Here is a 19,439-nt window from a genome sequence, read left to right on the forward strand (position 1 = left end):
CTGAAATATTAAATTGGTTTTTTAAGTAAGTTTCTCAAAATAGTTGTCATATTACAATTACTGTTGTGTGATACCTGGTTAATGAAACAAGGCTATCAATCTTCTATAGGGTCAGGAAGAAGCTAAAATTGATATTAGCACTTGAAGAAAAGAGGAAAAAAGGTGAGCAAAGGGAGACAAGTAACTCTGAAGTTCTCTTCCCGTAAGGCAAAACTGAAACAGTGGCAGGTTTTTTTAATTTTTTTTAATGTTTATTTATTATTGAGAGACAGAGAGAGACAGCACATGAGCATGAGAGGGGCCGAGAGATGGGGAGACACAGAATCTGAAGCAGGCTCCAGGCTCTGAGCTGTCAGCACAGAGCCCGATGCAGGGCTCAAACTCACAAACCGTGAGATCATGACCTGAACCGAAGTCGGATGCTTAACCAACTAAGCCACCCAGGCGCCCCTTTGGCAGTTTATTTATAAAAAGCAATGCTTTGATTTCTCCAAGCAAAAGTTTTTCACACTGTTAGGGGACCAAAGATTTATCAGAGAGCCTCTGGCTAAAATGGCATGAAGGGCAGGGAACACTACTAGACATAGATGGAAAACACTGGGAAGATAAGTTCACATTTCTTAGCAAACAAGGTAGTAACAAGTTCATATTTAAAGAGAAGTAAACAACTTGTAATTTAATAACCTTAATAGCAGTGTATCCAAGGCTTATTCATTATAAGCCTTCTTATCTTCCTGAAATAGGTTATCATTAACAGAATGAGGTCTTCTATTTGAACTAAATCTCATATTCCAAACTTAGTTACAGAATATTTAAAGCCTATAGTTTCCACTTCCAGAAAAATTCTCATTTTGAAACAGAAATGGAGAACTAATTCAGATCCTACCCGACCTACTGGAATATCTGCAACCACCATGTACCTTCTTCAAAGAGTGCAGGCTAACCTGAGTGATTACAAAGAGTGAAAGAAACTCAAGAGAATACAGAAAAATGGAACTTCTGTCAGAAAAGGTCATCCATGTGCCAGGCGGAAGATGATGAATGAAACACAGTAAAACAAGCCCCTCGTCTTGTGACATGCATTTACATTTCTCATGTGTTCACACTAAGGTCTTGTCTGAGCTATTCACTATTTTCATATCATATCATGTCATTAAAATTTTGGCATTCAAACAATAGTTTCTAACTGTGGAAATTTCACCTCAGCTTAGGCTTAAAACACAGACTAGGTCTACTTCCCGTTTCAAGGGGAAAACCAATTACGTATTAAGGAGTTAAATGAAATACTTTATACATGAATTTAACACAGATTTCGGAGATTCTTTTTAAAGAGGACTAAAAAGTTATGACTACCACCAGTCCTTATTTATGCCTACATTGACCAGAGCAGACTGATAAAAACAAACTCACATCTTTGGGTTCAGTATTAAACTTCCTGGGCAGGAGCTGGTCATTTGGTATGAGGCTTGCTGGAGCTACCCCCCAGGACTTGGGAGAAATCTGTGATTGTGGTGTTAAAGGGCGTTTTTGACTCTCAACATTATTTTCCCAGGATTTTGGAGTCTCTGGCTGTCTTGAATCCTGGTCTTCACACATGGGAGTGGTCCATGACTTGGTGATGTCCTGTTCATTCTGCACAGAAGGTGTCCAAGACTTTGGAGATTGCTTCTTTGGATCCTGTTCTTTCTGCAGCTGAACTGGCCAAGGTTTTGGTGTCTCCTGCTTCTTCTGTTCTTCTTGAGTATATCCTGTTTTGGATTTAGGAGTTTCTTGCTTCCACTGGCTAGGAGCTGGCTTAGGTTTAGAGGCATCCTGCTTCTTCTGCTCTTCCTGCAGAGTAGACCTGAGTTTTGGATCTTGTTTCCTCTGTTCTAAGGAAACTGCAGGCTTTGATACCTCCTGGTGCTTAACAGAAGGCTCCCAAGACTTGAAGGATTCCTGTTTCTTCTCCTGACCATCGGGTTCAGTAAGCATATCCCAACATTTGGGGAGATTTGGTTTTCTAGCATAATCTGCTTCCCAAGATTGCTCTTCATCTTGTTTGCTTGAATAATCTACTTCTGTCATGTAACGTCTGTTAAGAAACTAGACCAGAGGAAAATACGTGCTTGAGTCACAAGATTTATAAAAGACCTTGAGAGACCGTGAGGGGAACACTGAACTCTATTAGTATTCCTATGTCCATTGGTCTGAGTCACTATACTAAACTAACAGGAAATTTCTGTCCTTATCCTACTTGAAAAGACCATCCTATGTTTTTGTCCATTCCTTTTCCCTCAGTTAACAGAAATACAACCTTTGATACTTCAACAGTAGCAATGTATACTTGACCTACCTAAGAACTGCACATCACCGTGCCACATTTGCTTGATTCAGGCTCTTTGACCAAGGTTATTCTGCCTCTGCCAACCTTAGACCACTCTATTACCCGACTCCCTAAAATGTTAAGGCAGAGGATATAGTTCAACTACACACATTTACACTATTTAACCTTAAGCCTTATGTTTCCTGAATTAGCAGCCTTTTCTTTATTTCTCTACCAGTCATACTGTGACTTTGACTCTTTGGTTTTTTTCAGCTTCCATGAATTTCAATGTCACTTCAAAAAGAGAACAAATACTTTACTACCAACGTGAGTAAATTCTAACAAGAGCAAAATCCTACCCATCTTTAAAGGGCCAAGAACAGTAGCTAACGCTTGAGCAGTTTACTGTGCACCAGGTCAAATTCAAATTCTAAGTAATTTAGAATTTGACTCCTTTCATCCTCACAAGATGCCTCATAAGGCAGGCATTACTATTATCCCTATTCTATATACATGAGGAGAGCAGACACAGCTGGGCTAGATATCTTAGCCAAAGTCACTAAGCTCATAAGCTACAAAACTAGGATTCAAGTTTAAGAAACCTAGTTCCAGAGCCTCAGCTCCTGAATGCAACACAACACAAAAGTCTCAAAAACCAAAATCAGCAAATTACCTTTCAGAAACTTACCTCTTGTGGTTGTATCTCTGGCTGTGCAAGTTCCATAAGAGACTCTGAAAAGATAAAAGGAGTATTAAGCAAATACTAAACTACATTTTTAGACTTATTACAACTGTAATTCATTCTAGTAACATATTTTTTTTAAAAAGGGACAGTACAATGAAATATATTAATGGCAGGAGTAATTCTCACTATTGCTTGTTGGTCAAAAGCATGTGGTCTGAGACTAGCTAAAGCTAGCAGTTCTCCTTATATAACACTTTTCTAAAGTTAAGTTGCAGTTAAAAACTGACTGAAAATAAGACTATCTCCTCTTACACACAAATACAGCTTCTTTCAAGTTGAAATTATACCTCTAGTCCCATGGGGTAAAAATTAGTCATTGAAACAGGCCTTAAAGGTCTCCTACGAGCCAGTTTAAGGTTGGAAGGTAGTAAGGGAATGGAAACCCTAAAGCATTAGATGAAGTGTTAAGAACTAATAGAAAGTAGACATAAGAAATTATTTGAATCATCCTAGTAGTGGCCACTGGAACTCTGCCTTCTCTACCCCCATAGAAATGACTTTTTTTTTTTTAATAAATTGAGCAGACAGGAGCAAAACTGCCATTCACTCAAAATATTTCTTCCCTTAAGAAAGGTGGAATTTTGAAAAGTACATTTACTGATTTTGGCAAACATTTTCCAAATATGTTAACCTTAGATTATTTATATTCTCATTCTACTACCATATTGGATTCTACTATAAACATTTTAAGTGACAATTTTATTTATTTATTTTTTTTCCAACGTTTATTTATTTTGGGGACAGAAAGAGACAGAGCATGAACGGGGGAGGGGCAGAGAGAGAGGGAGACACAGAATCGGAAACAGGCTCCAAGCTCTGAGCCATCAGCCCAGAGCCTGACGCGGGGCTCGAACTCACGGACCACGAGATCGTGACCTGGCTGAAGTCGGACGCTTAACCGACTGCGCCACCCAGGCGCCCCTTAAGTGACAATTTTAAATGGAATTATCCTACTAACAATTTAACAAAGAGGTTCATTCAAATTCCATAAGGGCCTCATTTGAGCAGGGTATTCTCCTGTAACAAAGGATAACCTATGTTTCTGTTAGCATTCATTCTGTAAATCACAGTAATAAAACCTAGAGACCTATTCTAAACCTAAGTTTATCCTGCAGCAAGTAAAGATTTCCATGCATGTAAAATTAACAAATTAAAATAAGGCAATCCTTTTACAATGATTTCACTCATTCTGTGTAAATATTAAAAATGCAACTACTATAAAGAATTTCCGAGATCACAACAAACCTGACTCTTTGACAGATTCAGTTTTCAATAATTGTTTTTTCTTCTCTGATTTTATTAGCATTTCTTCCTCCAATGATACTTCTTTCTCCTTAGCATTTTTTGGGACTGGGATACTTTCAAAATAGCCTGAGTTCAGCAATTTAGACAGCAGATCTTTCATGTGTTTGTCTAAGAAAGAGTGATTAAGACTTAGTTATCACATAACCTAATAGTTCATGGAAAATTATTTGGAATAGAAATCCTAATATAATTTTATCCTAGTTACAGTATGTCAACACCCCACATTGGGGGGATTCAAAGAACTGGTCAGTATCATGAACAGCAAATGTGCAAGCCATATTTCTGTCATGCTGAATCAATATAAATTTTAAAGATCAGAATCCCAAAGTTTAGCAAGTCACTTAAGTTTCTCTGGGCCTCCATTTCCACCATTTGAAAAATGGCTAAAATCAGAGACCCTAATCAAAGGCTATGTTACAAAAGCACACATCTGTTCCCTGAACTGAGAGAAAAGCCATTTTTCCTATCTGTCCCAAAGACATCACAACCAGCAATTATTCTACCTTCCAAGTAATTAAGGCTTCATAGAAGTAAAAGTTCCTCAAACATAACCATTAGAAAACCCTAGCGTGGAGGATCTCTGAAAGATTTTTAAACTCCAAAATCCCATGATAAAGATTTTACTCTTGAATTATGCTGTGACTCTTAGCATATCACCATTTGATGCACAAGAAAAATCTTAAAATGATGTTAAAGTACCTGCACCATAAACAGATCTAAAGTCTATTTCCCTTTTAATATCCCCTAAAAACATAATTCCCAAATTACGTTTGGGTGCCCATACTTGATTTGGGTCTATTATTCCTTTCATAGGAGTACTATGACAGGTTTTTAATATATTTTTTTTAATATTCACTTATTTTTGATAGAGCACGAGCAGGGCAGGGGCAGAGAGAGGGAGACACAGAAATCGAAGCGGGCTCCACTTACAAACCATGAGATCATGATGCAAGCTGAAGTCAGATGCTTAACCAATTGAGCCACCCAGCCGCCCTGTTTATTATTTTTTTAATAAACTTTGAGGTATAATTTTAGTTCATTCATTTTAGTTCAGTCATTTTAAGTGTACAGTTTTAGCAGGTACATAGTCATGTTACTTCCACCAGAACCATGATATAAAACATTTTCATCAAAAGTTCCCTCGTGTCCCTTTTATATCAATCCCCTCCTCCCACTCCCTGGCAACAACTGACCTGCTATCATTCTAGTTATGTCTTTTCTAAAATTCCATATAAATGGGATCCATTTATCCATATAAATAAGTATCCATTTTTTGGTCTGGCTTCTTTCACTCAGCATAATTATTTTGAGATTCATCCATGTTGTTGCATGTATCAACAGTTTATCCTTTCTTTATTCCTGAGTAGATTCTATTGTATGAACATACCATATTTTGTGTATCAATTATCAGTTGATGTACATCTAACTTGTGTTCAGTTTGGGGCTATCATGAATGAAGCTGGTATGAACATTCATGTCAAGTACTTACGTGAACATGTGTTTATAATTCTCTTGGGTACTGGCAGTATAATCGCTTGGTCATTTGGTAAGCATACACTTGTAAGAAACTGTCAAACTATGTCCCAAAGTTATTTGTATCATTTCGCATTCTAACCAAGAAAAAAATTTCTATAATTTAAACTTGAAAGGACATAGAAATTTTGAAAGCATTATACTACAAATATATTTCCAAAAAAGGAAGCATTCACTACTAACAAAAATGTTTACCAGCTTGTAGTGTTCTCATTATCCTAAGCCAGTACACAAAACTATGTACTTAATGTTCATTTGTACTTGGTCATTTGGCTGAAGTCTATTTAGGAAGCCAAAAGCCTCTTTCTCTCTAGATCATTTCCAGATTGACAGACAACAATGCTTCAATAGACTATGTAGCCAAGCCATTCCCATTTTCTTAGGCAGGTCCGATACATAACAATGTATGTATTTAAGATTCTTAAATAGAACTAGTACGGTACTGCTATGCAGAGAACTGAACCCCAAAATGGTCAAGCCGGTGTTGAAGCCAGCACTAGTCTTTAGCTCTTATTCTTAAATCATAGTGGCTTGCCACTTAAAAACTCTCCCTAGGTTCCATTTAGTGAGTATGATTATACAGTAGCTGCTTTTAACCAAACTAAACAGAGATCTTTTTCACTATGAATATAGCATTGTCAGACATGTAAGTTCTAATGAACTGACACAGTTTCAGCCCTCAATATCATACTAAACTTCTAAACATAAAGTCTAGTATTTACTGCATAAGTCCAGAGTAGAGAAAACTCACATGTCGTTCCTACCACTGCTTTTTCACTACCTTCCAAAAGGTCCCAAAAGTACAAGGACGACTGCTCCATCTGGTCTTCAACACTGACAAGGAAAAGCAGAGCAGAACGAAGTAGCTTTAGAGGTACACACATATACACGTGGAGCAGTACAACTTATACGGTAGAACTCGTCAACAATCAGGACATTCAAGGTTAATTTTGTCTTTTTACTCTCTCAAAAAGTTAAAATTTTGTAAAAGACGACTAAATGCCTATTTATGGATATCAAATGTAAGCATTTTCTCTTAAAAACAACTAAAGTATTGTACCAAATAGACCCACTAAGGAACAGACCAAAAAGAGTTTGAGGCTGTCAATGCAGTGTCATTAATTATCAAGTGTTATGTCCTAGAAGGAAGAACAGTGGAATGGCAATATTAAGAGCTGCATTTGACTTTAAAGAGAGCAGCTTATTTTTCAAATTATGTTTCACTTACACATATTAAAGTAAGCTACACTCCCTAAATTCATCAAAGTAAAGAGAAGGAAACAACCACATAGGTGATGATGATGGGCTACACTATCAGAATGGGAATTAAAAAAAAAATACATATGACTATAGAGATAATTGAGAGTTTTATTAGATTTTTTTCCTGATATAGGGCTGATTTCCAGTAATGGTTGAAATCTGACCCTGCTTTAGCATGGCCAAAGACACAACATTGGAAGGACCCCATATCTAACAAAGCAGAAGCACAGAGATCTGCTCATTAGATGATTTCCCCCATCAAAGCGAAAACAGCAAACGGATAACTGGGAAAAACTAGGTAGCCTCAAGTTGCTGGGTTTGTATTTGAAATTATCAGATTTGCTTCTCAGTATTTATTCACAGTATAAGAAGACCACCAAATAATTCTCACTTTGAAAGTTTTTTTTTTTTTTTTTAACGTTTATTTTTGGGACAGAGAGACAGAGCATGAACGGGGGAGGGGCAGAGAGAGAGAGGGAGACACAGAATCGGAAGCAGGCTCCAGGCTCTGAGCCATCAGCCCAGAGCCTGACGCGGGGCTCGAACTCACGGACCGCGAGATCGTGACCTGAGCTGAAGTCAGACGCTTAACCGACTGAGCCACCCAGGCGCCCCTATCCCACTTTGAAAGTTTAATGATACTGGCCAAGTTAAATTTTATTAACCTCCACTTAAGTACAGCAGTAGTAAGAAGACAAAGACTCTCAGGTAATACAATAGCCTGAGACAATTACAAAAAAACCTTTAAGCATATAGATAATTAATACTTGTATAGGGGCAAAACTTGATGAGACATCATTTTTAAAATCAATGTTACAATAAAAAAAGCACATTAATGAGATCATTCAAATTGACTTTCCTTCTAGACAGCCTATCAACCCTATCACAGTCTGGTCCGGCCAACGTTTCCCATTGTGAATCACAATAATGTTTTCTTAATTATTATATACGTATATGTGTGTACATGTATGTGTATGTATAAATACTATAAAATATATAAAACTAAAAAACTAGGCTAAAATGTTATGTGTTCTCTTTTAGGAAAATATTTTCTTCAGCTTACCTCAGACTTTCATTTCTTTCAGGGCAGGTCAGTTTTGAAAATTTAATGAGGTAGTCAAGTTCTTTTAAAGGCAAATACACTGCACCATTCAAGCCCCCTTTGAAATCCTTCTGTACGTGTTCCTGTGTCAAGTTCTGTAATACATACTGAACTTGAAGTATAGTACGAAGCTTTTTCTTCTCAGCCTCGAGCTTTAGCATGTGTTCCCTTCTCTGGGCCTTCTTCTGCGCTTTAAGTAGCTGTTAAAAAAAAAAAATTCTAATTAAAATTGGCAACTTTCTACCATCTCATATTAGCAATTCATAGTGCACAAAAATCTAATGCCAAAGAGCTGAGATTAGATGATGAATCTTATTTTATATATATATGTATATATATGTATGTATGTGTGTATATATATATATATATGCACACATATATACACATATATAACACTGACTGTGAAATTGACAGGTTCATTTATCCTCTTTTCTTTTTCAGTTGAGGAAGGGACTGAGTAATAAACTAGTATGTCTCAGGTAACCAAAGCTAAGAAAGTCAAAATATCTGACTCCCAACTCTAGGCTATAACCTATCACTGAATGCACATATTAATCCCCAAATTTAACTTTTCCATATTTATGTATATAAGCCTTTTTAAGCCAAAGATTTTAAGAAAATGCTCCAGTTTAGTTTTTAAGTTTTTGTTTTTGCTTTTTAAATTCTTGTTCCAGGGGAAGAGTATTTAAACTAAAAAGGTCATGGGGCGCCTGGGTGGCTCAGTCGGTTAAGTGTCCGACTTCAGCTTGGGTCACAATCTCGCGGTCCGTGAGTTCGAGCCCCGCGTCAGGCTCTGGGCTGATGGCTCAGAGCCTGGAGCCTGCTTCCGATTCTGTGTCTCCCTCTCTCTCTGCCCCTCCCCCATTCATGCTCTGTCTCTCTCTGTCCCCAAAATAAATAAACATTAAAAAAAAAATGTAAACTAAAAAGGTCAATTTTCAACCAAAGAATACTGGCTAAAGCATAAGGAATTGAAAACCAAACAGAAATAAAATGTCTTACCAATGTAATGCTAAAATACATACACAGCAAATAGTTTTGTTTTTGTTTTTGTTTTTTTAAGTAAAACTAAGATATTTTCACAATAGTTTGTCAGTCTGGATGGAGTTTTATTTTTCAATATTTAGCTGACAAAACATATAGTTAGCAAAACATAAATTTCAATACCTTAAAGTCTGACATAACACATGGGTCCCAGAAGTGGCTTCCCATTTATAAAATACCAATTAATAAAAAGTACCATCTATTTCCAGTAAGAAACCTAAAAGGTCTTTTCTCCCCATAGTTGCTTTTCTGATTGTAATGTTTCCATCATACTGGACATTTTCCAAGCATGAAGATTAAGAGAATAAAACAAAAATCTAAAAGAGTTTTCCTATATGTAAGTTAAAGTACTTTGATACACCATCATATTTAGGACTCTACAAAAGACATGTTCATAAATCCTAATAGATTAAGAAGGGGGGAATCTCTGGAAAAGATTCATTATGGCATTTTTTTTTTTTCAACGTTTATTTATTTTTTTTTTTGGGGGGACAGAGAGAGACAGAACATGAACGGGGGAGGGGCAGAGAGAGAGGGAGACACAGAAACGGAAACAGGCTCCAGGCTCCGAGCCATCAGCCCAGAGCCTGACGCGGGGCTCGAACTCACGGACCGCGAGATCGTGACCTGGCTGAAGTCGGACGCTTAACCGACTGCGCCACCCAGGCGCCCCCATTATGGCATTATTAATTCCTTTCTAGGAGGTATGAAGATCACTTAATAAATTTAGCTTGTGCTACTATCAGGGACAAGAGATCATAGGTGAAGGTAAAATCTCAAGAATGAGAAATGGACTGGCTGGAGCTTACAAGGGCAAGGATACTTTCAGGACAGCAAAGGCTCAGAAAAGCTTTTACCAAGATCTCAATATGGACTTACACCAATAACATTTACCAAAACTACATTATCCTCAGTTTCTGTTTGAGGACGATGGAGAATAGAGGTGGCAATTCTAGCTCTCCAAGACAGTGGGATTCTCTTGGACGGTTTCATGATGGTACAGAGAAAGGCAACTGACAAACTTATATCCCAGGATTAACGCAGATCTGTCTTTAGCCATTCCCAAGGCTGGATTAAGTGTTCTTATGGGCTTAAGACACCCTGAACTCCCCTTATCAAAGTACCTATTACATTAAAAGGCTATCTTTTTATTTACCTGCATCCCCATAGGTTTCAGCTTTGTGATGACTAGATCTCTGTTGTTTACCAATATATCACTAATGCCCAAAATAAAGCCTGACAGATGACTATCATGTATCAAGTAAGAAAGTACAGTCTCCTAGATCATAATCAGAAAACTACTGACAACACCCTATTTCTCCTTATTTATATAGAAACTAAGAAGTCAGGTTACATTTTCCTCTCTTCTACCAGTTGAGGACTGGTTTGTAAAGAAGCAGAAGATACAGGCGCCTGGGTGGCTCTGTCAGTTAAGCTTCTGACTTCACCTCAGGTCATAATCTCACAGTTCATGTTGGGTGAGCTCCAGGCCCACTTCTCTCTCTCTCCTTCTCTCTCTGCACATCGCTCACTTGCACCCACTTTCTCTCTCTCTCAAAAAAAAAAAAGCGGGGGTGGCAGAAGATATGAAATCAACCACTATCAACAAATCACACTGAATAATAAAATTTATTTTCTGATCCCTGTCTTAGAATGATAAATCCCCACCAAGGGAAAGAGCTTATGTCATGAAGACAAAGAGAGATGTAATTGAGATGAACAGAAAGGCTTCCAACTTTAGTTTGTAAGTAAAGAAAATGTTACACCCTATAAAACTGACTCTCATTAAAAGAGGTTTGACAAAAGAAAGGCTTTAATAAAAGGAAACTCAAAAAATTACTAGGCTGGAAGGTATTTGGCAAGCACCTTTGGGGTCTTTATTCATTAAGGCATGTTCCAAAGTACCTTAATATCTCACCTAAAGTGAAAGTAAATCCACAGTACAAATTAGAAAAAATAACCTCATGGATAGCAACAAAATTTGGTGAATTGGTAACTACCTCTAGACAACAGCAGTGGAAAAGCATGTAAATAGATAGATACTATATACTTGTATAAAGAACACAGTTTTTAGAGATAAAGAGTAGTTAGGGTCCTACCCTCACTCTACCACTTACTGGCTATATGATTTTGAAGAAGTTCCTTTTGTTCTGAGCATTGGATTCCTGATCTGTAAAATGGGGCTATATACATCTATTTCCTGGATTGCTGTAAAAATCAAGTTGACTTACAGAAGTACCTGGCACTTGGAAGGTGTTTAAAAAAAGATTTAAATATAAAAAGAAGGATAAAAGAAACAAAACATACTTTGAAAAAATAAACACCTGAATGAAAAACAAATTATCAAATAATTTTGAGTAAAAAAAGTTAATAGAAAATTTTAAGTATTATAGAAGTATACTTCCAAACATCCAACCAGAAAGAAGATATGAAATATCTTTTTATAAAGTGGGTCAAAACTAAATAAATTTAACAAATGGGGGAGTGATTAATCATAAGGAAAAAAATCAATTTAAAAGTATCTAAAATAGCCTAGAAATATTTAACAACTGTGAAATTCACAGAAAGCACTAAAATTAAGTGATAAATGAGTAAACATGAGTTAAAATATACTATGGTTGACAAAAAGAGCTCATGTCATCTTAGAGTTGCATTAACAGAATTTTCTAGAAAACAGAAGATAATGGCTCTATACTAGGCTATTTCAGATTTACACACTACCTTTTAAGAGTTAAGTAAGTCAAACATCCAGAGAAAGCAATGATATTATAAAAAGATGATAGATGTCCTCAGCCTAGAAATGATGTGTTGGGTTTGTTTGTTTTTGGAGGTTTTTTGATGCGAGAGGACTGGAGAAGAGAATTTTAGTTCACTATACAAGAAAATACCCAAAAAGTGAAAGAGACTATTTTATGAAGCATGCTCCGCATCCCAGAAATGAATTTACAAAAATATTTCTTAATTGTTAAAAGATGATCTTTAAAGGGCCTTCTAATACAATTCTAAAACAGGGAAGAATATTTCATTAGTGAATGCTTAAGGCTTCATATTAATTACTGACTAAATCTGTCAGAGACAGAAGTTTGGACTGCCAACATAGAGACCCTAACAAGCTGTGAAACCAGACTTAACTCTATTTACCATGAATCACAAATCTTCCTGGTAATAACTGCCATGGTCTCAAGAAAAAGAGTCTACCAATTCTGTTTCTTTATACGTTAAATAATGCTAAACTTACAAGCCTGTGTTATACAAATTTACAAGCCTATATTCTAAAAAATCTTTTGTAAACTGTGTCCATCAAAATAGTTTTTATTCCCCTTCTCAATGATTTCTAAAACTCCACAGCGAATACACATTGGACAACTAATACTTTATTCACAGTGTCTCATACTCGGACACCATTTGTGCTCTCTTGAGACTCCAGAAATCTGAAAACACTAGTTCTTCAATAGCTATTGTCAACCCCCTCACCCCCAATAAAATATCAGCAGGAATGAGATGGATGGTAATAACTGAACACCATTAATGAACGCTAATATTTTCTTCCAGATCCGTGGCTAAAGTGGTTTCAGGAATAGCAAAGAAAACGTACTCACATCTTGGCTCAGTCCAGAAAAGGTTTTCTGAAGTTCCTTGGCAAATTCTAAGTTATGTAATACTTCTTCATATTTCTCCACCGCTTCCTACCAAATAGGATAAGAAAACATCAATTCTGTTAACTTCTAAATATAAATATGTCAAAGTAAGTGTTCCTATAAAAAGAGTAGAAAAGATTTAAGACTTTATGGACTAGCCATACTCAAAAAACGTAGGAAGAGAGAGCATTTAATAGAAGTTATATAAATTTTAAGATTCAGTTTTCATGCTAGAAATCTGAGCCATAACAACAGACTTGAGTTCCTAACTATGAAGTGTACAGTATAAGATCAGAGAGACCTGTTTTTCTTTTTTTAATGTTTATTTGTGAGAGACAGAGGGAGGGAGAGCATGAGCAGGGAAGGGTCAGAGAGAGAGAGAGAAACAGAATCAGAAGCAGGCTCCAGGCTCTGAGCTGTCAGCACAGAGCCCGATGTGGGGTTTGAACACATGAACCATGAGATCATGACCTGAGCCAAAGTTGGACACTTAACAGACTAAGCCACCCAGGCGCCCCAGACTTGTGGTTTTTAAAAATTTTTTTTAATGTTTTATTTTACTTTTGAAAGAGAGAGACACACACACAGAACATGAGTGGGTGAGAGGCAGACACAGAATCCAAAGCAGGCTCCAGACTCTGAGCTGTCAGCACAGAGCCCCAATGTAGGGCTCGAACTCACAGACTGCAAGATCATGACCAAAAGTCGGACGTTTTACCGACTGAGCCACCCAGGCACCCCTAGAGCCTGTGGTTTTCAAGAGCAATGAGCCAATAGTATTCCTCTGTCAATATTCATTCACTACACAAATATAGTACACAAGTAGCAGAATGAGGATCACAAATAAGCAACTTCAAGAAATTTATACTATGGTAGAAAAGACTTGTAAACAATTACCTATAACAGACAAAATTAAGTGTTATAACAAAAATATTGTAAAATGTTTAATGTTTATTTATTTTTGAGAGAGAGAGAAAGAGCGAGCATGAGTAGAGAAGGAGCAGAGAGGGAGACACAGAATCTGAAGCAGGCTCCAGGCTCTGAGCTGGCAGCACAGAGCCCGATGTGGGACTGAAACCCATGAGCAGCAAGATCGTGACCTGAGCCAAAGTCAGACACTAAACAGACTGAGCCACCCAAGAGCCCCCATATTGTAAATTTTTTTAAGTAGGCTCTACGCCGGGCATGGAACCCAACACAGGGCTTGAACTCATGACCCTGAGATCAAGACCTGAACTGACTGAGCCACCCAGACACCCCCAAAATATTGTAAATTCAAGGGGCATTTTTTTTTTTAAGATTTCACAGATTAACAAAGTTGGTAATTAGGAAAGGCATAGATTTTTTTTTAATGGGACTTTAATCTGTTTGGAAAAACAAAGGGCTAATATGAAACAGACCAAGGTGGGAAACTTGTCTAACCACATAAAGATATACAGTAGTTTAAAGTCTCCATATTTAAAGTTATATAGTATTCCACTTCTAGGTACCTACCCAAAAGAAATGAAAACATATATCCACATAAAGACTTACATGCAAATTTGTATGGCAGCATATTCATTATGGCCCCAAATAAAAACAATCCAAATATCCAGCAATTGGTAAATAAACAAAATGTGGTATAATCATTCAAAGGAACACTCATCAGCAATAAAAAGGAATGAATTAATGATACATACTACACCAAGGATGAACCTCAAAAACATAATCATAACTCGAAGAAGCCGTATGGGAAAGACTGTCTTATGTGACATATCCAGAAAAGACAAACTTATAGAGATAGAAAGCAAATAAGGAGACAAAAAGGAATTTGGAAGGGTTACAGAAATGTTTGAAAACTAGATTGTCATGGAAGCTGCATAACTCTACGAATTGACTATAAATCATTGTCTTATATACTTAAAATGGGTTAATTTTATGATCTATATATGATACTTCAAAAAAGCTGTTTTAAAAACAATCTGATAACATAAGCTTTTACAAAAGTATAGAGTCTACCTAAATACTGCTATATAACTACGTACTACCAGCATTAGCATAAATTAGTATAATAATTTTGGAAAAGTTTGGCATTTTTACCTATGAAGTTAACTATGGGCATATGGTATAGCCCATGATAGGTAATTTTTCAGGTGCACCCTGAAAAATTTCACACTTGTGTCTCAATAACACATATAAGATTGCTCTAAGTAGGACATCATCTACTCACAAACTACTACTAAGTAGAGAAAAACAAATAAAATATAACTACTTTCCTTAATATAAAAATCCTAAACATAATGAGTGAAAGACAAACTGCAGAACACAGTATGATAACATTTATTATAAGGTACGATAAAGCAACTAACAGATTCAAGGGCAACAAACAAGTGCTATTAAAATAAAGCAAGGAAATGGCAGTGGGCAGCTCAGAGTCAGGTTACAGTAAAGAGAAAGAACTGGGAAGGAGCTTTGGTGGTGTTGGTAATGTACTACTGGAGTTGAATGGTGGATTCTGATGCTTGCTTTATTATGCAGTATAACCTAGAAGTGACACTTAGTTGCAGCTGTATTATTTCATAATAAAAAAGACGAAGAGGTTTTCCAACTATAGAACCTTGCACAGATAACATAATCATAGTATACAGCCCTCAGAGGTATATAAAACCAGAAGGGAATACTCCCTCATATTTACTCCCAAATGGTATTAACTTTAATTCAAGAAAAGCAGCATCAAATGGGAACTACCTTAACTTCCCATCATCCAATGTGAATACATCCTTTCTTCCTCCCTTTTTTTGCTTACTGGAGGAAATATCCTTCTACCTTCTATCCTTTTCAATTACGTCTTCATAAAAAATCTTACTCTATGACTCCCTTTTAAAAATCTTGAATTTCTCACTCTCTGTTGATGCTTAAACTAGTACTTAACAAGTTCAAGTCTTGGGAGCCTGGGTGGCTCAGTTGTTAAGCATATGACTTTGGCTCAGGTCATGATCTCACAGTTTGTGAGTTCGAGTCCCACATCAGGTGAGCTCAAGCTCTGCTTCAGGTGAACACAAGCCCCGCTTCTGGTAAAACACGAGCCCCAGGTGAGCCCCACTTCTCTCTGTATATCTCTCTGTCCCTTGTGGGATTCTCTCTCTGTCCCTCACTCACTTGTGCCCTCTCTCTCAAAAACATAAATATAAATAAATATAATATATAAATAAATACAAGTTCAAGTCTCCCCCAATCTAAATAAGAAAAATAAAAAGCGCCTTTCTGGCAACCCCCTCCTTTCAGTCTCAAAGTTTCAAAAATGGCTACACAGTCTCCATTTCCTCTTCAGACCTTATCAACCTGGATTCTGTTTCCATCATTCCACCAGAACTATCCTGGCATGTCAATACCACCTTTTAAATCCATAGATCTTTTAGAACTCTCATTCTGGTTTCTCAGAAGACTTCCACACAAAGGCACCTTCTGGCTCTACAAACATCTCTTTGTTTTTAGTAACACTAAACTTCCATTTTTCTCCCATTTCTCCAGCTTTTTACTTACCAGTAATTTTTCCATAAACTTCTCTCACCCCAGTTTTTAGCATTTACAAAATAAACAGGACCTACATCACAGAGATGTTGGCCAATTCAAATCACTCAAAATGATACCTGACCCTAAAGTTAGCTATAATTATTTTTAGCCTTTATTATCCAAACATTAAATGTCAAAGTTCCTCTGTCCTAGGCTTTTCTCCTTTCTATATTCTCATCCAACATAGTCTCATCTTTTCTTATGGTTTCAATTAGCAACCACACAGATGAGCTTAACTGTAGACTAAACTTCTTTGTGCTCCAGATCTGTAACTCAAACACTTATTCGATATTACCCACCCCTTAATGTTTCACAGCCACATTAAAAAATCAGTGGTCCTGGGGAACCTGGGTAGCTCAGTGGGTTAAGCATCTGATCTTGGCTCAGGTTATGATCTCATGGCCCATGAGTTTGAGCCCCGCGTCAGGCTGTGTGCTGACAGCTCAGAGCCTGGAGCCCACTTCGGATTCTGTGTCCCCCTCTCTATCTGCCCCTGCCCCGTTCATGCTCTCACATGCACTATCTGTCTCTCTCAAAAATAAGCAAACATTGGGGCGCCTGGGTGGCGCAGTCGGTTGAGCGTCCGACTTCAGCCAGGTCACGATCTCGCGGTCCGTGAGTTCGAGCCCCGCGTCGGGCTCTGGGCTGATGGCTCAGAGCCTGGAGCCTGTTTCCGATTCTGTGTCTCCCTCTCTCTCTGCCCCTCCCCCGCTCATGCTCTGTCTCTCTCTGTCCCAAAAATAAATAAACATTGAAAAAAAAAATTTTTTTTTAAAAAAAGAAAAAAGAAAAAAAAAATAAGCAAACATTAAAAAAAAAAAAATTTTTTTAGGGGCGCCTGGGTGGCGCAGTCGGTTAAGCGTCCGACTTCAGCCAGGTCACGATCTCGCGGTCTGTGAGTTCGAGCCCCGCGTCAGGCTCTGGGCTGATGGCTCGGAGCCTGTTTCCGATTCTGTGTCTCCCTCTCTCTCTGCCCCTCCCCTGTTCATGCTCTGTCTCTCTCTGTCTCAAAAATAAATAAAACGTTAAAAAAAAAAAAAAAAAAAAATTTAAAAAAAAAAAAAAAAAAAAAAAATTTTTGATCAGTGGTCCAAAATTGAGCTTTTTATCCTCTCCTCCCAAAACCATCTTCTCCTCCAGGGTTTCCAGGCCCAATAAATGGTTCTGCCATCCATTCAAGTGTTCAAGCCAGAAACCTGGAACCCATTCTTGGCTCTTCCTTCTACTAGATCCTATCACCAAGCTATGCTAATTATATCTCTTGAATCTACTTTACCCAAACTCCTTTGCTGCTACTTTGGTACCAGCAAGATATCTATAACCTCTGACCAAGACTACAGCCAACCATTATCTAGTCTTCTTACACCCACACTTACCACCTCCAAACCATCACTCACCCTTAAAAGTGATTTTATTACAAATCTAGTTATTTTCTGCTTAAAACTTATCTGTATCATTTATGATGACCTTAAGAAAAAACACAGTCTTTAAATGGGAAATAAGGATGTACACGTAGCTTTCCCATTCCAACTACATCACTCCATCGATACTGGCTTTCTTTCCAGTTTCCTCTTTGTAAAAACATTCTTTCCCTACTCAGGACTTTTACACATGCTAGCATCTGCCTAGCCTGCTCTTCTTCCTCCTTCCCCATTTTAACTTGCTAAGTCCTTCTCATTTTTTAGGTCTGAACTGAAGCACTTCTTTCTCAAGGAAGCTGTCCTCAATTCTCCAAACTAGGTTAAATTCCTCATTACAATCCATTATCACTCTGTACCTCACCCTAACACCATCACATTTTTATTTACTTATTTCCTACCTCTTTCTCATCACACTGTATCTTTGAGGGCAAGGATCACATTTGTCCCTTACATCATAACCCTAGCATTTAAGCCCAGAATCCCCCAGTGTAAGTACTTAATATATTATGGTTGAATTAATAAAACACAGTTCAGAACATGATTTTAGGCTCAAATATGCTAAAGATTCTTGGGGCACCTAGGAGGCTTAGTCAGTTAAGTGTCCGACTCTTGATTTCAGCTCAGGTCATGATCTCACAGTTTGTGAGATCAAGCCCCAAGTCAGGCCCTACGCTGACAGCACAGAGCCTGCTTGGGATTCTCTCTCTCCCGCTCTCTGCACCTCCCCTACTGGCATGCACATGCACATGCTCTTTCTCTCTCAAAATAAATATGCTTTTAAAAAAAAGTTTTAAGAAAACATGTTAAAATTCTCAATAGAATTTTTAAACTTTTGATTAGAATCCTATACTGAGATTTCCATTTCAAAAAAAGAACACTAGAGGGAGTAGGGCTGATGAACTGAAAAGGAAGGACTCAAAACAAGGATATTAATTAGGAAGCCCATGTAACATTTGAGTGGTTTGCCTTGATAAGGCCAACTGCTATGGGACTACAAAGCAGAAAAGATTTCATATTATTTAATAAAAGAGTTTTGTATTATGCATTAAATATAACATAGGGTCAGAGTTTAGCAACTAGAGATGGCTGCCAAATCTTAATTTTTTAAAACTAAAAGTTTCACTGAAGCTGAAAGTACCCATTTGCCTTTTGCTCAAGCACTCACTTGAATCTCAGTTCTCTATTTCAAATCCAGATCTGAACCAAAATAAATATTAAAATTATAATGGGACTCTAAAAAACTTCATTAAACAATCTTACTATTTCAAAGGAAAAAAATCTAGGTTTATATTAGAAATCTCAATGAAATCTTATTAGTCTTTAGCTTAGTCTTGACAGGTTACTTAAGAGTTACCATTAAAAGGATTACAATAGCCATGCAGATCATAGAAAGTTTTATTTACAATATTAAGAATATCTGTTGGGTTAAAGAAGATTTACAAACTGAAATTACAAAATTTTTAGCCAACAATATTGAAAATACAGTATCAAATGTATAGCTAAAGCAGTACTTGAAGGAAAATTCACAGCCTTA

The 19,439-nt window shown here is 37.2% G+C and overlaps 1 protein-coding gene across 7 annotated transcripts in view; it reads right to left on the reverse strand.

Annotated features, from left to right (window-relative positions):
* CAPRIN2 (caprin family member 2) overlaps window positions 1-19,439 on the reverse strand; it is a 45,650-nt gene that overhangs the window by 19,358 nt on the left and 6,853 nt on the right. For 6 of the 7 annotated variants that reach the window (XM_047866902.1, XM_047866901.1, XM_047866899.1 and 3 more), the window contains exons 4-9: window positions 12,894-12,980; window positions 8,212-8,450; window positions 6,640-6,722; window positions 4,296-4,463; window positions 2,994-3,037; window positions 1,411-2,085 (exon numbers count right to left, since the gene is read on the reverse strand). In XM_047866902.1, coding sequence (XP_047722858.1) covers window positions 1,411-2,085; window positions 2,994-3,037; window positions 4,296-4,463; window positions 6,640-6,722; window positions 8,212-8,450; window positions 12,894-12,980 — 1,296 coding nt within the window. The remainder of the gene's footprint in view (window positions 1-1,410; window positions 2,086-2,993; window positions 3,038-4,295; window positions 4,464-6,639; window positions 6,723-8,211; window positions 8,451-12,893; window positions 12,981-19,439) is intronic. The other variant, XM_047866903.1, reaches the window with a different exon arrangement.

The sequence above is a fragment of the Prionailurus viverrinus genome, chromosome B4, assembly GCF_022837055.1.
Source record: "Prionailurus viverrinus isolate Anna chromosome B4, UM_Priviv_1.0, whole genome shotgun sequence".
NCBI classification, from domain to species: domain Eukaryota; kingdom Metazoa; phylum Chordata; class Mammalia; order Carnivora; family Felidae; genus Prionailurus; species Prionailurus viverrinus.